Below are 20,856 nucleotides of genomic sequence, written 5' to 3' on the forward strand. Positions count from 1 at the left end.
AGCTCCCACTAGTGTATGATATGAGCGTATTAATTTTCAACAAGAGATACCAAGAGAATAAAGCACATTTGAAAATAGAAGTGAATTTAAAAGTGTCTTTAAATGACATGCTCTATCTGAATCATGCAAGTTTAATTTTGACTTTCCTATCCCTTTAAGTATGTAAGGAATAAATTACATATTGAAATACAAATAAGTAGTAAAAATGGTATGTTTAATCAGATTAAAATTGCACTGCTTTTTCATGCAAACTAAAAGGTGGTGAGGAGACTATCATAATACATGGGACATACTAAACAACAGGATTTTCTAAAAACAAAAAAACAATTGTTGGTTTCATTTGTAGTCTCCCATACCCATGTCTTCATTCCTCTATTTAAAATTCAAGGCACAATAGGGTTCACAGTACGTTCTCCAGTAAACATACAATCGAAATCTCTAAATGCCTTTTTTAAATCAAAGGCTCTTTTCAGGATCCCAGCATATTTTTGTTTATTAGAAAACAAGGACTCTTTACATTCTTCTCTTACGTTACAAGCAATATATATACTCCTCCTGCACCTCAATAGAAGATCCGAGTACAGAGGTGTAATTCTCTGTACCGTGAAGTCAAAATGTCCTTTACAAAGATGGTATCAGCCACCTTATTGGAAATGCTGCACACATTGCAATCCACTGACAAACCTACTACTTCCGTCTTTGTACCACGTGATCGTTGCAGTCATGTGACATTCGAGGTCCTTTAATCTGATAGGAACTAGTCTCAGCTGTCATGGCTGCGCGCATACAACATGTTAGTGGTGTTGTGATGTTCAGCATGAAGTTATTACCTTTCATTAGAAGTAAACATTTAAATAAGTCAGAAAAGTTCGGGATCCTGCTGGGCAGGGTAAGATTTTTTCCCCCCTGCATTATTACGGTCCGCTCTTCTGCAGAAAACTATTTATACTTCGTATTGGATACAGTGATGGGTGATTTTGTTTTGTTGCTGCCAGGATCCCCTGTAGAATTTTGATTTATAGCTAAATTGTTGCCATTATTTTATCGTTCGTGGGCAACATTTTGTATTTTGCAAACTTTGTCAAAAAGGTGACCTTTCAATCCCATGTGGATTGCAAACCTGCTAGTATCTAAAATAGTGAACATATATACTCTATACTTATTTCATGCAACACTATCATGGGAATTTTATGATCAAAATTAAAGGGATGTTGATTAAACTTTCCATGAGTGAATACATAGGGAGGTTTATAACAGGCAGGTGTCTTACGATCTATAAGTGCAATTTTTTAGAGCAATTTCTTATTGCACTATTGATGGCCTGCAAATGGGTTAAATACATAGCTAAAGTCAGCTCTAAAGCATCAAAGGATTATTGGTCTCTAGCTCAAGACAGCCAGCAACCCATCCAATAATGAGGCATACCTGCTATGTTCAGATCTGGAGCAGAAGTGCATTGCTGCTCTATAGCTGCCTTTTTAAATATGTGTTTAAATCCTTGCAGTGGTTAAAGGGATATGAAACTCGAAACATTTATTTTTTTATTCCGACAGAGCATGCAATTTAAAAGAAAGTTTTCAATTGACTTCTATTATAAAATGTGCTAATGTATAACACTGTTATATGGCATTCTTGCAGAATTGCTGCCATATATTGCTCCAGACACTTGCATTCAACAAAGGATATCAAGAGAAAAATGTAAATTTGATCAGACATAAACTGGAATTTTTATTTTTTTATTTTTTTTTAATCTTGAAACAAATGTTTTGGGTTTCATGTCCCTTGTGTTTACAGGCACCCACAACCAAGCCTGCCCTATAAGGACTTCAAAGCTGCATGCGCAGTTTCATAACTAGAGCTGTATAGAGCGACAGTGTCCCCAGTTTGTAAGAATAGTTCTCAACAGAAGCCTGTTCTTGAGCTTATCAAGCTGTGCTCTTATGGAAGGAAGCTTGTTTTTTCTTTCTTTCTAAATTGTACATTTTATTTGAATTATGAAAGTTTAATTTTGATTTCCATTGCCTTTAGCATTCACTTGCAATTTAGATTTTGTTTTGAATCCTGTTCATGTTACTAAAAGGATATGAAACCCCCATTTTTTTTTTGCTTTCATGATTTTTAAACCTCTTTTTTTCATTTATTGCTCTCAATATTTCTTTGTTTGCTTGGTATCTTTTGTTAAAAAGCAGAGATATATGCTTAGGAGCTGGCCCATTTCAGGAGCACTATATGGCAGCAGGTATGCAAGAATGTTATCCATTTGCAAGAGCACTATATGGCAGCACGTAGAGCTCCAGATGCCTACCTAGGTATCTCTTCAACACAGAATATCATGGGAATGAAGCAAATTTGATACAAGAAGTCAATTTTTTTTTTTTAAATGGCATGCTCTGTTGGAATCACTTAAAGGGACACTGTACCCAAATTTTTTCTTTTGTAATTCAGAAAGAGTATGCAATTTTAAGCAACTTTCTAATTTACTCCTATTATCAATTTTTCTTCGTTCTCTTGCTATCATTATTTGAAAAAGGCATCTAAACTTTTTTTTTGGTTTCAGTACTTTGGACAGCACCTTTTTATTGGTGGATGAATTTATCCACCAATCAGCAAGGACAACCCAGGTTGTTCACCAAAAATGGGCCGGCATCTAAACTTACATTCTTGCATTTCAAATAAAGATACAAAGAGAATGAAGAAAATTTGATAATAGAAGTAAATTAGAAAGTTGCTTAAAATTTCATGCTCAATCTGAATCACGAAAGAAAAATTTTGGGTACAGTGTCCCTTTAATGATTTCTTGTTTTTTTTCTGAGGTATTAGCAAATGTTTTTTATTTTATTTAGGATGAAATGTGTTTATTTTGTCGCTAGGAGCTTTGATTTAATATATACAATTAATATGTATAATTAGTTTTAAAGTATATAATGGGTGTCAATATGGGAAAATTAAAATGCTGTTAATTACCTGCATAATTTGAACTTTAGCAAATTTTCCCCTGTGTGCTCTCTTTAAAAGACCATTAAATACAGTAGAATTGCATAATCAACACATGCATAATAAAAAGGCAATGCAAAAGCATTGGTGCCTCAGAAAGTGTGCATATAAAAAACGCTGCACAATTTAAAAATGGAAACTAATTGAATTGGGGGGGGGGGTTTCAATTGCACAATAAAAGCTTAATTTTAGTGTCACTTAAACACTAAAGAAGAAATATGCTTATATTTAAAGTCTGTTAATTTTTTTCCCATCAATTTTATTCTTTAATGATAGGAAATGGTATTAGTGTAAGAATGGGGCATATACCAATATAGAAAGTTCTTTTAATGGTACCAAATGTATAAACAGATTGAATGATATCATACTGTGCATTGTTGTACAATGTATTGTAGATATTTTGCATTTAAAAAAAATCCTTTAATCTACTTAAGGAATAAGCAGTGTATATACTGTATGTGTTTGTAAAATATAATTGTATTGTGTTTTTATTCTCCAGACTGCCTGCAGAGGAAGCCACTATGCATGTTCAGGAGTGCACACACAGTCATCTGATAGGAAGAAATTACCAGATACACAAGTAAGTTGGTAACTAGGCTTCCACTTTTATAGCTCTAAAGACATGCAACAGATTGGAAAAACTTTGTGAAAATGTAAGTTTCTTTCATGTAATTAGCAAGAGTCCATGAGCTAGTGACGTATGGGATATACATTCCTACCAGGAGGGGCAAAGTTTCCCAAACCTCAAAATGCCTATAAATACACCCCTCACCACACCCACAATTCAGTTTTACAAACTTTGCCTCCGATGGAGGTGGTGAAGTAAGTTTGTGCTAGATTCTACGTTGATATGCGCTCCGCAGCAAGTTGGAGCCCGGTTTTCCTCTCAGCGTGCAGTGAATGTCAGAGGGATGTGAGGAGAGTATTGCCTATTTGAATGCAGTGATCTCCTTCTAAGGGGTCTATTTCATAGGTTCTCTGTTATCGGTCGTAGAGATTCATCTCTTACCTCCCTTTTCAGATCGACGATATACTCTTATATATACCATTACCTCTGCTGATTTTCGTTTCAGTACTGGTTTGGCTATCTGCTATATGTAGATGAGTGTCCTGGGGTAAGTTAGTCTTATTTTCTGTGACACTCTAAGCTATGGTTGGGCACTTTTTTATAAAGTTCTAAATATATGTATTCAAACATTTATTTGCTTTGACTCAGGATGTTCAACTTTCCTTATTTTCAGACAGTCAGTTTCATATTTGGGATAATGCATTTGATTTAATCATTTTTTCTTACCTTCAAAAATTTGACTTTTTTCCCTGTGGGCTGTTAGGCTCGCGGGGGCTGAAAATGCTTCATTTTATTGCGTCATTCTTGGCGCAGACTTTTTTGGCGCAAAAATTCTTTTTATTTTTGTCATTGCCAACACGTATTAATTGATATATTGATATTTAAAATATATTTAGTTCTGTTTTGCTAATGATTTATGTTATAACTACAAAATCCTAGGGTATCTCAGTAACACAGTATGGCTCCCCTTCTCCACACTGCACCCTCTGTTTTGAATTGCTGAGTGCCTTATACCATTATTTCATCAGAAAACTATACTTTTGTTTTTGTGATGTTTGGAAATAATTTAATTTGTTGCAGTATGGGACTCAGGTAGTAGTTGCACTATGGGAGTACACTGGGGTAGTTGTAAAAAAGAAAGACTTCTGGGGAGAACTGTTTGAGTGGGGAGAATGACTGTGAGTTTAAAAAATAAAGAGGAGACAAACATATCCTTTATCATTTAGTCTGCAATTCTAAATGACCATAAGTTAGAGTAATATGGACTGCTTCCCTAGAGATATATAACCCCTTGCACCAATTGAACGTAGGTACTACGTCACACAGTACTTTGCCCAGCATACTGTGTTGACGTAGTACCTATATCCAACAATCTGGCGCAAGTTGCGCTTCCACTGTCAGCTTTGACAGCGGGAGCCACAACTGGGGGGGGGGGGGGGGGTAGGAGTCATTTGCCTTCATGTGGTAAGAGGAGCACTGATCATGTTCTGTTACCATATTAAGGCAGATTCGATACAGGCAATGTCACTGCTTGTATCTGATACTGCACTGGTTTGGAGGGGTGGGTTCGAAAGCAAGTGGGCGGTGGGAGGAATGGGGCTGTTCCCTACACTGCAGAAAAATGTTGTGGGAGGGAAAGACAGTATATTGCACTACAATTTTTTTTATAACAATGGTATGGGGGGAGGGTGGGCAGGCATTCCCTACGCTACAGATTTTTTAAATATAATAAGGTGATTGTGGGTGGTGGGAGGGATGGAGCAGGTCCCTAAACTACAGAATAATATTTGCAGGGGAGAAGGAGGGTCAGTTCCCTATACTACATTTTTTTTTTTTTTAAATAATGGCTAGGAGGAAAGTGGGGAGGGTGAGCATGGATCACTACACTACAGGAAAAAAAACTAAGATGAGGTGAGGAGTGATTTCTACACAGATGTACCCAGTAGGGTACATACGGACACAGTCAATGGCTTGGGGTTTTAGTGTGCACTCACTAAGAATACATAAGGTAATAAGGTGTCAGAGGGGTTATTATGCTTTGTGTAAAGGGCTTTCTACCTTTTTTCTTCAGTTTATGTCTGGTCTTCTTTCATGGCCTGCTATTACACACTATGGAGCAAATTGAATCTGTCCACACTGATATAAGTAATAACACGTTAGAGGAATCATCTACTAATAACCCTCCCTGTACATTATTATGTGTATTTTGCAAGTCTGTGCCAGTGTTCCAGGTCAATCAACTCTGTAAGAGCTGTGTAGCTCAAATTTTGCATGCAAATCAGCCGCAACGTCTACTTCCTATAGGGAATTTTGTCTGGTGTATGTCACTCAGGAGGCTATTACTGATTTCACCTCTGAATTTGAAACCAGTGTGCACAAAGTTATGGATGATTATTTAGCGGCTATCCCCAAACCAATCTCAATCTCCTGAGGTAAATGTGCAAAATTCTTCCCCTCATCCCCAAATTCCTGCTCTGCTACAGAGCTCTGACTCTGAGAATGCAAAATTATCTAGTTCTGATGGGGAAGTGTCATCTGGTGAACAGGACCCTGTTCCTGTTTCTGAATTTAACCATACTTTCAGATTTAAAGTGGAGTATATTTACTACATGAGGTTTTAAAAACTCTGGGGATTTCTGAGGACAAAGCTTCTGAAAACAATCCTGTAAATCAGGTAAATGTTGTTTGCAATGCTCCACCAAAAATTCCAGAGGTATTTCAGGTTCCTGATTAGGTTTCTGACTATATAGCCAAGGAATGGAAAAAAACAGGCGTGCCTTTTATTCCTTCCTCCAGATTTAAGAAAATATATCACATTCCAGAACAGAATGTGGACGTGTAGGAAACCGTTCCTAAGGTTGATGGAGCTATTTCCACCCAAACGCATGACTGTCTATATGGAGGATAGCACTTCTTTCAGAGATCCGATGGACTGCAAACTGAACTCTTTTTTTCAATCTGGTTGTCTGCTTAAACCAGCATTTTCTCTCACCCGTGTGGCTGCTTCTGTGACACTCTGGTGTGATTTCATTGTCCAAAAATGGTTACCGAAAAATCCTCTGCTGAGGATAACCAAAATTGCATTAAGGCTCTTAAAATGGCTCAAGCTTTTATGTGACACTGTGATGGACATCATCAAAGTTGATGTTAAGAATATGTCTATGGTGGTGCTGGCAAGAAGAGTCTTATGGTCAAAATCTTGGTCAGCAGACATGGTATCAAAGAATAGGTTAATGACTCTTTCCTTCCAAGGGAAGATTCTATTTGGTTCAGACTTATTATAAAGACGCTTACTGTTGGGAAAGAAGCTTTTCTCCCTCAGGACAAGAAATCCAAGGGAAATAACAGGCTATTTAATCGGTTTTGTCTTTTTGTTCCTCAGAAGATCCAAAGTCCTCCTCTTCTCAAAAGCCTGAGCCCTCCAAGCCAGCTTGCAAACCTGGTTCTTCATGGGCAAAGAACAAGCAGTCCAAGAAGTCTAGCACCAATACTAAATCTGCATGAAGGTGTGGCCCCACACCAGAATCTGTTCTGCTAGGGAGCAAACTAAGTTGTTTTTAGAAGGCCTGGTTCAGGTCAGTCCAGGACCCCTGGGTTCAAATGTAATTTTCCATGGCTACAGTATAGGCTTTCGGTCCAGGCCTCTTCTAATATGATTCCTTCTTTTTTATCCATTTCCAGTCGGACAACATCACAGCGTTGGTGTACATAAATCATCAAAGGGGTACCCACAGTCCACTGGCCATGCAGGAAGTGTTTCAGATTCTGTCTTGGGCAGAGAGGAATCATTGTTCCCTATCAGCAATTCACAAAGCAGGTGTGAACAACTGGGAAGCGGATTACCTCAGCCATCAATCAGTCCATGCAAGAAGTGTCTCAAATTCTGTCTTGGGCAGGGAGTAATCATTGATCCCTATCAGCAATTCACAAACCAGGTGTGAACAACTGTGAAGTGGATTACCTTAGCCGTCAATCAGTCCATCAGGACATTTTTGATTGCATAGTGTTCAAATGGGGTTTACCGGACATAGATCTGATGGCCTCCCACTTAAATCCTAAACTTCCAAGGTAAGATAAAAAGATCCAAAGGTTCACATGAATTTCATCTAGCATTCCTGTTTACTCCACTTGTTTTTCTTCCAAGAGTCATGGCCTGGCCCCACAGAACATGGTATGCGGATCTAGTACAGTTGTCCTCATCTCCTCCATGGCTTCTTCCTCTAAGACAAGACCCATTGTCTCAAAGGCCTAGTTTCCCTCAGGATCTCAAATCTCTAAGTTTAACGGTGTGGAGGTTGATTGCCTAGTTTTGAGACATATAGGTTTCTCAGTTTCTGTCATTAAAACTTTGATTGAGGGCCAGAAAGTCTGTTACACAAAAAATTAATCATAACATTTGGAAGGCATATTTTGAGTGGTGCTCTTCCAGAGGGTTTTCTTGGTATTCCTTTAGGATTCCTAGAATTCTTCAGTTTTTACTGGATGGCCTTGACAAGGGTTTGTATGCTGGTTCCCTAAAAGGTCAAATTTCTGCTTTATCTGTTCTTTTTCATAGGAGTTTAGCTAAACGTCCTGATGTTCAGACTTTTTTCTAGATGTTAGAGTTAGGCCAGTTGGGAAGCCTATTTCTCTACCCTGAAATTTGAATCTAGTTCTTTCTGTATTACAAGGTCCTCCAATTGAACCAATGCATTTAAATGATATCAAGCTTTTATTTTGGAAAGTGCTTTTCTAGTTGGCAATCTCCCCAGCTAGGAGAGTTTCTGAGTTGTCAGCCTTGTCCTGTAATTCTCCATTTCTAATTATTCACAAGGATAAGGCTGTATTGCATACTAAATATGATTTTCCTCCTAAGGTAGTTTCTTCTGAAATATATTAATAAGGAGATTGGTTCTTTCTTTGTATCCAGATCCTGCTAACTCTAAGGAGCAACTCTTGCATAATATTGATGTAGTTAGAGCTTTGAAGTTCTATCTTCAAGCTACTAAAGAATTCAGACAATCTTCTAGTTTGTTTGTTCACTAGTCTGGAACTCGCAATGGGCAGAAGGCTACTAAGGTAGCTTTGGCCTCTTGGTGCAAACAAGTGATTCACAAGGCTTACTTGCCTCCTAAGCATATCACAGCTCATTCTACAAGAGCAGTTGCAACTTAATGGGCTTTTAAAAAATGATGAATTTTTGGTGCAGATTTGCAAAGCTGCAACATGCAGCCCGTTGCAATTTTTGGGCGACAGTTCTAATTACACCTCTACAGATCATGCTTTGTCTTTCCTACCTATATGCTTCCTATTCTCTGCTTGGCTATACGTTGAACTTGATAGAGATGGGAGGGATTTTAAGCTCTTATATAGAATCTTGACCTCCTCTTAATGGCAGGAATGTTATGAAGGACCATGGACATCATCATTCCGAAAGAAAATAATTTGTAAGGTAAGCATATATATATATATTTTTTTTTGTTTTTTAATCTGTCCCATTTTAAAGGGATAGAAAGGTCGAAAATTAAATGTGCATGCGTGTATTTTAATTTTAAATAGAAGCAATATACTTCCATTAGCAAAAATATTAGTAAAAGTTATTAGTATTTTTCAGCGGCATGACACATACGCTATTAGGCCAGTGCAACAGAATTGAAACTTCTCACATCTTCTCATAGAGCTGGAGATGGTATGTTTTGCCTCAAACTTAATTTGTGTCGTACAAGCCTCTGCTGACTCTCTAAGAAGTGTTTAAATCAGTGGTCTCAAAGTACGTTACCTGGGGCCATATGCAGCCCTCAAAATAGTTTAATCTGGCCCTCCCTTGTTTATTAGGTAAATTATTAATTTGGCCTTGTCATTGTTTTAGGGTTCTAAGAGGTATAACAAGTTGATGTTCTATATAGGCACTGACAAGATAAATATAAAGAGCATGCGTTGTCCATGTAGGCTCCCATTATCCACTGCTTGGATAAAGTCACTTTTTATTCAGTTCCAGAATGATCACTTCACAATAGCCATACACAGTGTATATTTATCTTGTGAGTGGACTACAGCTCCCATCATGCACTACTACCTGGGTAAATGACGCTTCCAGTTTCTAGTATATCCAGTTCCAGAGCACTCATTCTGTTCAAGAGGCCCCTGGATACAATGATCTTGATTCCCCTGGTTTAAATGGTTATGAAACACAAACATTTTATTTTGTGATTCAGACAGAGCATACCATTTACTTCTGCTACCAAACTTGCTTTGTTCCCATGATTGTCTGTGTTAAAGAGATACCTAGGTAGGCATCTGGAGCACTACATGGCAGGAAATAGTGTTGACATCTAGTGCAAATAGATAACATTCTTGCAAAACTGCTGCCATATAGTGCTCCAGAAATAGGCTGGCTCTTAATGTTATGTCCCTGCTTTTTCAACAAAAGATTTCAAGAGAATGAAGAACAATTAGTAAATTAGAACGTTTTTTTAAATCGCATGCTCTGAGTCTGAGTCATGAAAGAAAAATTTTGGGTTTCATATTCCTTTTGTATTTTTGTTCTGCAAGGACAATATGAAGGATAAATAACCTTCAACGTTGATGATTTCATCATCTTAGCTTATCAAGTTATGAAGATATCTGGTCTTCTGGACTAAATTATTGTTCTCCATGGGCAGTTTTCACTTGTTTGGCATCGGAAGCAGACATTGCTTCTGGGTAACTTTGTAAGGCTGTAGTGTGACATTCCCCTAACATGTTTTTCAAGTACTATAAATTGTAAATTGATGCTTCCACTGAAGCTTCATTAATACCAAATAATTAGTTAGGTTTGAATATGCTTTTTTCTTATTTCAGTTTTTTAAAGGACCCTCTTATTTCAAATCCATATTTTCTTCATAAATGGAAAGAGTCCACAGCTGCATTAATTATTTTTGGGAATTCAGAACCTGGCCACCAGGAGGAGGCAAAGACACCCAAGCCAAAGGGTTAAATACCCCTCCCACTTCCCTCATCCCCCAGTCATTCTTTGCCTTTTGTCCCAGGAGGTTGGCAGAGAAGTGTCAGAAGTTTCGATAGTCTCTTGTGGAGGGTAGTACTCTTCAGAATGGGACTGGAGTTTTAAGTAATCCTGTCAGCCTCTCAGTGAGAGCCTGGATGAAAGTTAGAGTCCGGAGATGCAGGGAGAGTCTTTCTGTGAACCCATCCCGACTCATATTAACAGCTCCACAAGCAGTCACGGTTGACGAGTTTCACTGCCTGCTTCTCTCAAGTCAATGGCAGAGGTGAGGCTACTATCTGTCACACTTGAAAGGCCATGTTCCTGTTCCACGGCATAGATTCCGGTAAGATATTCATTTTACTTTTGTAATGATTGTATTGTAATACAAATGTTTTCCCGAGAGGCTCTCACCTTGCGGGATTAACTATAATTCTGGGTCTCAGTAAGGCTCCTTTCGTATCTTGGAATCAAGGGTTAATATCTCATGAGGGGGTTATTGAACAGGGTTTTTTTTAAATCATGTTTGTTATGTGATTCGACCTGCTTATGTGTAGTGTTGCATAGGCTCATGGCTTGTGGAACATAACGGCCTTTGGAAGTGATGCAGCCTTTACAGTTTAGCGCGCTTTTTCTGGACTGCATGGTGCACCTGTTGACCAGGCGTGGTGACGTTTTGGCTCTCCATTTCCGCATTCCTGACCGTGTGACGACGGAACAATTCTGGTCCGCTGGTGTCTGGTTCATAGGAGGTGGTGAGTGCCCCAGCCATTGTGGGTGTCAGGTGCCGTTTACATTTTCTTATTTGGTCTGTTTTTTTTGTATTCAATTTCCCTGTTATGGAGGATTTTGATATTGTGGAGACGGACGTCTCTGCGTCAGATTCTGTTTCTGGTGAAGAATACAAATTGGCAAGAGTGATACATGCCATCCAGTTATGTTCTGAATGCCGTTTTTAGAGTGCTCAATTACTTGTAATCGGGGAATCAAGGGGCTTCTGAGCCGTCCGCCTCTGGGGGTCCAGTTCCCCAAGTGGCGAGTTCCCTACCACCAACTCTTACTACACATTCAGGTAATCCAGATTTTGTTTATCCTTCTCTGGAAGGTGGCTTGCGTCTCATGAGCTGATGGTACGTTTTCGCATGTCCATAATCATGGATCTGGCGCATCTGCAACTACCAGAAGTGTGCTTAGGATAGGATGTTTTTTTTATTTTGAGCTCATATTTATGCATTTCCTTCGGAAATGTTTTCTGGAATCGATGCTCGCAATTTTTTGATTGCTCAGTTTACTTCTATGGAAGTTTTGTTTGGTGTGAGGACGTTAGTCCTATGTTTGTCTGCTGGTTATCCCCCATCTCTGGGGGTGATTATCTGTGGCCTTGACAGTATTGGCCCTTGGTTTTAAGCTGGTCCTGACTGGGTTTGGATCCTTCTGTTCTGGCGGCCTGTTTCAGATAAGTGGTACCTGTTCTGCATGGCTGGTCCGGTTGGGGTGCCGAGTGCTTCACATTATTTTTGGTGTTATTCCTTGTTTTTAACAAGTTCAGCTAAGCATTTTGAGAGGACCTGAGGGTCCGCAAGGCATGGGGGATTGGTTCAGTCCTGGTTAGCCTTTCTAGTTGTTCGACTTGGACTCGGTGACATTCCACTGCGACACACTCTGTTGTTCCGTTATTTCGTCGGGATTTTAAGTGTCTTCTTCCCCGCGTGGGTTGGAAGTTTTGGAGGACTCAAGGCCTCCTTGCCGCCGGTTTCTGGCGGTCTTGCCTTTTAAGGGGCTCCTTGGAATTGACCTTTTTCTGGACCTGTTCCTTTTTAAGGCTCTTACTTCGGGTCGGCTTTCTGGATTTTGCCCATTCTCCTTAGCAGTTTGGCCACCTTATGGGGGTAACAAGTTAGCCTTGTGGTTGGAGAAATAGTCATCTGATGATTATACTCTCTTTAAGGAGGGCCGTGTGGCTTTTCCTACTCTAGGGAGTTTGTCGTTTCCCTATCGGGGATGTTGGACTGTGTTGTCTCCTTCCCCATGCTTCACTTAGGGGTTTTTTTCTAACGGGGTTGGGATGTTCTGCATTCTTTTTCCCTGGGTGTGGTCCTCTAGTTTTGTACTCTGAGGAGATAGGGAGACTAGCATTTGTTCTACTCGCTCTTCTGGGGACTTGTCCTCGATGTTCTCCCTTGGTCCCTAGAGGACTTCCGCAAGGGGTGTTCTCTTCCTTTTGGGTTGGGATCTACAAGTGAGTCTTGTTCCCGTTCTCCGAGGTAGTCTGGTTGTTCCCCTGTGAGGTCTGCTTCTTCAGATGGGGTAGTTGTGTTCCCTGGGGTGTTGTTGGTTTTAAAAAAAATCTGGTGCTCAGGCCTTTTGTTTTTGTCTTGGATCTTTCTGGATGTCTGGAAACTTAGGATTCTGTGGCTGGTTCGGGGCATTCCAGTTTTTCCAGGGACCATAGGTTATGGCCTATGAACTGGACAGTTGAGTCTCCTAGCAGCTTGGCCAGGATTCCGTGCGCTTTCAGATGAGCTCCTTATGGCTTGCCTTGTCCTTTGAACGATTTGTGCTCCCATCAGGAGAGTTCTTTCTGTGTTCATTAGTGACGTCTGGATGATTTTCATTCGGCTTTTGTTTTCTACAGACTATGGCTCACGTCTGGTGAGCTTGTGGGCTGTTCTTATATGTGCCTTTCCCTGGGGGGGGGGGGTTGTTTGTCCTTCTAAGGAGGGGGGGTGTTCCTCTCTCTGGAGGGTTGTTGTCCTGTCCTGTGTGCAGGAGGTTGGAACAGGTGTTTTTATCCTGTATGTTCTGTTTCATCTGTGGAGATTGCAATCTCCATGTTGAGACTGTCAGTTATGCTGGGTCTTCATAGGGATCGACTGCATCTTGCTATGTTCTTCTCCTATGAGGACCCATTTGAAGGAGCTCTTTGGGCTCCCAAGTTCTGTTGGGGTGGCTGAGTTCTCCCCATTCCGTCCTTCCCTGGCTGTTGGTGATGGCTTTTCTGTTCCCCTGTTTTTTAAACCTGCCTGTCGCTTGGGCTGGTTCGGTGTGGAGCAGGATCTGAGATCTGTTGTACGTCCTCGGGTCATTTGGGGATCGGTGAGCCTCTTTGAGGTTCTGTGATTCTCCATGTTCAAGATGTTGAGAAGGACTGGCGGCTTTTGGATAGCCTGTGATGTGGATATTTTTGCAGTCTGAAGTTTAGGGTTTGATATCTCTTTTCAGCTGCTCTTATTTGCCGGCATATATTCTATTTCAGAGTCATCCTGGTATGACTGTGGCGTGTGGTGTTGACTCATCATCTGTTCGCTTATCTGGGGTTGCTGCACGTATTCAATTTCTGAATATTTTGATATTCTGAGTTATCTTGTAATTGTAGGCCTCTGTCTTCAGTTGTCCTTTAAAGTGCGGTTGCACTGTTTTTAGGAGCAGTTTTCTCCTCGTTTTTAGATTCCAGGTCTTAACCTTGTGATTTCTGTAAGATTCGGGGTCTGGGTGTTGCCTGTCTTGTTTCTCAAGACCGGTTCGGGTGTCTGTGAGCTTGGTTCGGTTTTCGGGGTTCCTTATTTTATTTGGAACTTGTACCCTATTTAGGGGTCTTTGGGAATCCTTGATTTTTTTTCTTCCACGTCTTCTCCTTTTTGGAGAGGTTTCGGTAGTTGATCCCTTTTCTCTAGTAAGGGGTGTTAAGTTGGGGACTGACTGCTGGGTGGCGGTGTCTCCTGGAGGTGTGTTGGCTCAGTCGAGTATTTCTGCGGTCTCTAGCAAGGCTTATGGACTATCTGCGGGTCAGTGTCCTTGGGGCTTTTTCTTTTTTCTAAGTTTTCTCTGCTTCGGACGAAGCAGGTTTTTATGGGTAGGGATTTGCAGGCCTGGTGCCTTCAGAATGGGCCACCTCTTGTACCCACCCGTTTTGCATTCAGTGTCCTCTATAGCTTGGGTATTGTTTTCCCAAAAAGTAATGAATGCAGCTGTGGGCGCTTTCCATTTATGAAGAAAAACATAAATTATTCTTACCTGATAATTTTCTTTTCTTCAGATGGAGGAGTCCACAGCTCCCTGCCCCTGTTGTTTTTTATGTGGGGTGTCTATTATATTTTTTCTTTTGGCACCTTTTCACCCTGATATTTCTTCTACTGTTCCTTGTTCCTCAGCGAAATGACTGGGGGATGAGGGAAGTGGGAGGGGTATTTAAGCCTTTGGCTGGGGTCTCTTTGCCTCCTCCTGGTAGCCAGGTTCTGAAGTCCCAAGTAATGAATGCAGCTGTGGACTCTTTCCATCTGAAGAAAAGAAAATTATCAGGTAAGCATAATTTATGTTTTTTTCTATAGATCACTTATGTGAGATTATTTTAGTGTGGTCACTATTTCTTTTCAAAAAGCCCCCTTTTGAATTTTTTTTTAAATAAACAAAGTAATTAAATTGATTGCTGCCATTTTGATTGTATATTTCGTGGTTTAAGTAACTCAAGAAGCTTCCTTCTATTTCCTTATTGCTTTTTAAGAAATATGGTATTTTGCTGGAAAATAACAAATGTATTCATATGAAAAGGAGTTTGGGTTACTTGCTGGTCCCTTATAAAAGACTGGAGAGACTGTCCATTAAATCAAAGGCACTGTTTGACCCTTCAACGGTCTCCTGAGGTTAACTCTTAATTACAGCTTTGTCATTTTTCCCCCTAAGATTTTAGTCAGTATTGATGTTATAGTTCCACCAGAATTGATAAAGTTTAAAAATAAATTCTTCTTAAAGGGACATTTAAGTCCATAAAAACGTTCATGATTCAAATAGGGCATGTCATTTTAAACAACTTTCCAATTTACTTTTATCACCAATTTTGCTTTGTTCTTTTGGTATTCTTAGTTGAAAGCTAAACCTAGGAGGTTTATATGCTTATTTCTTAGACCTTGAAGGCCGCCTCTAATCTAAAAGCATTTTGACAGTTTTTCACCACTAGAGGGCATTAGTTCACGTGTTTCACATAGATAAGATTGAGCTCACGCATGTGAATTTACCGAGGAGTGAGCACTGATTGGCTAAAATGCAAGTCTGTCAAATGAACTGAAATAAGGGGGCAGTCTGCAGAGGCTTAGATACAAGGTAATTACAGAGGTAAAACGTGTATTATTATAATTGTGTTTGTTATGCAAAACTGGGGAACAAGTAATAAAGGGATTAAAACTATCTTTTTAACCCCTTAATGACCAACGACGTGCAGGGTACGTCCTCCAAAAAAATGTCCTTAACAACCAAGGACGTACCCTGTACGTCGTTGGTCTTTGAAAGCAGTGGAAGCGATCCTGATCGCTTCCAGCTACTTTCATGTTATTGCAGTGATGCCTCGCTATAGAGGCATCCTGCAATAACTTTTTTAAGCAGTCCAATGCAGAGAGAGCCACTCTGTGGCCCTCTCTGCATCGGCTATTGATGGCTATGATCGTTGGTGGGTGGGAGCGTGTCCAGGGAGGCGAGTAGGCGGCCATCAGTAGAGGAGGGGGACGGGATCGCGTGTGGGTGCACGTGCATGTGCACTGGAGCGTGCGCGCGTGAAACTGGCCAAAAGTTAAAGTGGAAGAGGCACAAGGTGGGACTCAGTGGGAGAGAGCGTGGGAATAAAAAATATTAATGATCTGGGAGAGGGTGGGGGGTTGGGTGTTAAGGGGGGTAAGCTACATTACAGAAAAACTTAAAATAAACATTTGATTTCAAACTGGGTACTGGCAGACAGCTGCCAGTACCCAATATGGTGCACAATAAGGCAGAGGAGGGGGGTAGAGAGCTGTTTGGGGGGGGGGATCAGGGAGGTTGGGGCTAAGGGGGGTTTCCTACACAACAGAATTATTATTATTTTTTTAAAACAAAACAAAAAAAACTTTTATTTTAGTATTGGCAGACTTTCTGCCAGTACTTAAGATGGCGGGGACAATTGTGGGGTAGGGGAGGGAAGAGAGCTGTTTGGGAGGGATCAGGGGGTGTGATGTGTCAGGTGGGAGGCTGATCTCTACACTAAAGCTAAAACTAACCATGCAAGCTCCCTATAAGCTACCTAATTAACCCATTCACTGCTAGCCATAATACACGTGTGATGCGCAGCAGCATTTAGCAGCCTTCTAATTACCAAAAAGCAACGCCAAAGTCATATATGTCTGCTATTTCTGAACAAAGGGGATCCTAGAGAATCATTTACAACCATGTGTGCCATAATTGCACAAGCTGTTTGTAAATAATTTCAGTGAGAAACATAAAATTGTGAAAAATTTAGCGTTTTTTTTCAATTTGATCGCATTTGGCGGTGAAATGGTGGCATGAAATATACCAAAATGTGCCTAGATCAATACTTGGGGTTGTCTACTGCACTACACTAAAGCTAAAATTAACCCTACAAGCTCCCTACATGCTCCCTAATTGACCCCTTCACTGCTGGGCATAATACACGTGTGGTGCACAGTGGCATTTAGCGGCCTTCTAATTACCAAAAAGCAACGCCAAAGCCATATATGTCTGCTATTTCTGAACAAAGGGGATCCCAGAGAAGCATTTACAACCATTTATGCCATAATTGCACAAGTTGTTTGTAAATTATTTCAGTGAGAAACCTAAAGTTTGTGAAAAAGTGAACGATTTTTTTTATTTGATGGCATTTGGCGGTGAAATGGTGGCATGAAATATACCAAAATGGGCCTAGATCAATACTTTGGGATGTCTTCTAAAAAAAATATATACATGTCAAGGGATATTCAGGCATTCCTGAAAGATATCAGTGTCCCAATGTAACTAGCGCTAATTTTGAAAAAAAGTGGTTTGGAAATAGCAAAGTGCTACTTGTATTTATGGCCCTATAACTTGCAAAAAAAGCAAAGAACATGTAAAAATTGGGTATTTCTAAACTCAGGACAACATTTAGAAACTATTTAGCATCTGAGTTTTTTGGTGGTTGTAGATGTGTAACAGATTTTGGGGATCAATGTTAGAAAAAGTGTGTTTTTACCATTTTTTTTTCCTCATATTTTATAATTTTGTTTATAGTAAATTATAAGATATGATGAAAATAATGGTATCTTTAGAAAGTCCATTTAATGGCGAGAAAAACGATATATAATATGTGTGGGAACAGTAAATAAGTAAGAGGAAAATTACAGCTAAACTCAAATACTGCAAAAATTTAAAAATATCCTTGGTCCCAAACGGACAGAAAATGGAAAAGTGCTGTGGTCATTAAGGGGTTAAACAACATAAATTCTGGTTTTGACTGTCCTTTTAATTTAAATGGATAGTTTAGTCATAATTAAACTTCCATGATTCAGATAGGGCATGTAATTTTAAACAATTTTCCAATTTACTTTTATCATCAAATTTGCTTTGTTCTCTTGGTATTCTATGTTGAAAGCTAAACTTAGGTAGGATTATGTGCTTATTTCTAAGCCGTTGAAGGCCACCTCTTATCTGAATTACAGTTTTTAGATAACATGGTGCTCACGCCCATGGAGTTATGAGAGGCACTGATTGGCTAAAATGCAAGTCTGTCAAAAGAACTGAAATAAGGGGGCAGTCTGCAGAGGCTTAGATACAAGGTAATTACAGAGGTAAAAAGTCTATTAATAGAGCTGGGGAATGGGTAATAAAAGGATTATCTATCTTTTTAAACTATATAAATTCTGCAGTAGACTGTTCCTTTAAGAGGTTTAAAAGGGACATTAAACACCAAATAAAAGCTAGATAGAATGATGCGTTCAAAGAAAAGAATAGTCTGTGAATAACATGTAGATGTACTTTCCAAAGTTTCATTAGCTGTTTAAATATTGAGTAAATAAGTGTAAAGTTTTAGTGTCTATAAAACAATGGGAGCTGCCATGTTGTAACTTAGGTTACCTTCTGTGCTGTGGCCACATAGAGACCGTTATAAATGTGGAATATAACAGTGCTCTGTACTTCTATCATTTTATATTACCATCTTAAAGTGTTTAAAGGGACACTAATCCCAGAACTGAAATAAGGGGGCAGTCTGCAGAGGCTTAGATACAAGGTAATTACAGAGGTAAAAAGTCTATTAATAGAGCTGGGGAATGGGTAATAAAAGGATTATCTATCTTTTTAAACTATATAAATTCTGCAGTAGACTGTTCCTTTAAGAGGTTTAAAAGGGACATTAAACACCAAATAAAAGCTAGATAGAATGATGCGTTCAAAGAAAAGAATAGTCTGTGAATAACATGTAGATGTACTTTCCAAAGTTTCATTAGCTGTTTAAATATTGAGTAAATAAGTGTAAAGTTTTAGTGTCTATAAAACAATGGGAGCTGCCATGTTGTAACTTAGGTTACCTTCTGTGCTGTGGCCACATAGAGACCGTTATAAATGTGGAATATAACAGTGCTCTGTACTTCTATCATTTTATATTACCATCTTAAAGTGTTTAAAGGGACACTAATCCCAAAACTTTTCTTTCATTGTTCAGGTAGAGAATACAATTATAAACAACATTCCATTTTACTTCTATTATCTAATTAGCTTCATTCTTTAGGTATCCTTTGTTGAAGAAATAGCAATGCACATCGGTGAGTTAATCACATGAGGCATCTATGTACAGCCACCAATCAGCAGCTACTGAGCCTATCTACACATGCTTTTCAGCAAAGGATATCAAGATAGAAGTAAATTAGAAAGCTGTTTAAAATTGCATGCTTTATCTCAATCATAAATGAAAAAATGTGGGTTTCATGTCCCTTTAATGTCTCTTTAATAGGTTTGAAATAATTTACAGTGGAACATTGTATGTTTTTAATTTGGATAATTCACATTTGTGACTCTGTCTGTCTGTTCTCTTCTTACAGTCAAAACATCTTCCTGAATTTATCACGGAGAGGCTTCAGTGCTTTGAGAAGCTGAGAGCACGTCATGAAAAGAGACTTGCAGAAAGAGTCTTAAACAATAGCCAACCCATCAAGATCTCTTTACCAGATGGAAAAGAGCTGAACGGAGAGTCCTGGAAAACGACACCATATGATGTAGCCATAAACATTGGGTAAAGTATAACTTCTGAATTAAAGAGACATTGTTGTGTTAAAGCATAACATTTTTGCATTACTTACTGTGGAACTCTTCATTTGTTTGTTAACCCCTTTTCAGGGGTAATTTACCCATAAGCGCAGCCAGTGGGGTTGTGCAACTGCCACTGTCAATTGGCTCACCAGTTGTACTGAGGAATATTTTTATGTTCTACCTATTTGTTCGGGTTACCCACTCAACATTCAACAATAAGTAGGCAAAAATGCCATGCTTCAATGATTTAGAGCATGTATATTTTTTGCGCTACAGTGTCTCTTTAAACAGCTATGACAACAATTCATACTAATAAATACAAAGATGCTTACAGTGTGTGTTCCCTTTTAGACCAAGCCTGGCCCACAGTGCAGTTGCTGCCAGAGTTCATGGAGTTCCTTTTGATCTAAATCGGCCCTTAGAATCAGATTCTGCATTGGAGTTCCTGACATTTGACTCTCTTGAGGGACAAGCTGTAAGTTTACTATTAAAGTGCAAAGCCTTAAGGAATATATAAGGGTTTAAAATGAAGGCTATGTTTGGCTGTTTTAGGATTTGTTAATGACTTGTGAATTATGATTTCAGACAATATGAAGTTTGGAAAACAATGTAGAAAAACAGTAGCAAAAGCAAAGATGATGCTTGGCTGTACTGTATTAGCAGCAGAAGATGTGAGGTTCTTATGCCACTTTATGGATTCCTTGTTATGTCTCATTTTAAATAGTATACAGTTTTGGAGACTATATCTCCAGAAGGAAATAACTAAGTGGTGCATGGCCTAAAAAGTACAACTTCCCGAAGCTATACATATTAAGGCGATATTAAGGAGAGAGGTGCTTTATGGAAACTTTTAAGTATATTTAACGATTTCGTAATGCAAGGATGAAAGCTGTTTTCTCAAAACTTGCAACACTAGAACAATGGGTCATGATCTTAAGATCAAGTATGGTGTTTGGTGTTAAGTAGGCTGACCTAGAGCTCTGCACAGTTGCAAAAAGGGGGTTTAACCCCTCACACTACAGTGTGCTCACTATTGCAGGATTTGAGATATGCCTACCTAATTGCTTCACACCCCACCTGTGATCCTACATTGAGACACCCCATACATTTACATGGATTGTCATTTGGTTTTCTACAGCCACAATAGATTTCTGAACTTTGGCTTATACCCTTAGCAAGTAAACTCTGCTAGTCATGCTTTAGTGAATATCATGATCCTGCAGAAGCAGGATTGGATAGTGTGGGAAGTTTGTCTACTTCACACTGACACAGTCTGGATTTTGAATACACATGTTAA

General features: G+C 39.3%; 1 protein-coding gene across 2 annotated transcripts in view; it reads left to right on the plus strand.

Moving 5' to 3' along the window:
• The first annotated feature begins 760 nt into the window (after positions 1 to 760).
• Positions 761 to 20,856, plus strand: part of TARS2 (threonyl-tRNA synthetase 2, mitochondrial) — a 232,674-nt gene continuing 212,578 nt past the window's right edge. For both annotated transcript variants that reach the window (XM_053705450.1, XM_053705454.1), the window contains exons 1-4: positions 761 to 889; positions 3,494 to 3,574; positions 19,352 to 19,542; positions 19,911 to 20,034. In XM_053705450.1, the coding sequence (XP_053561425.1) occupies positions 773 to 889; positions 3,494 to 3,574; positions 19,352 to 19,542; positions 19,911 to 20,034 (513 nt within the window). In that variant the 5' untranslated portion in view covers positions 761 to 772. The remainder of the gene's footprint in view (positions 890 to 3,493; positions 3,575 to 19,351; positions 19,543 to 19,910; positions 20,035 to 20,856) is intronic.

This window comes from Bombina bombina, chromosome 1 (genome assembly GCF_027579735.1).
Source record: "Bombina bombina isolate aBomBom1 chromosome 1, aBomBom1.pri, whole genome shotgun sequence".
Taxonomy (NCBI): Eukaryota; Metazoa; Chordata; class Amphibia; order Anura; family Bombinatoridae; genus Bombina; species Bombina bombina.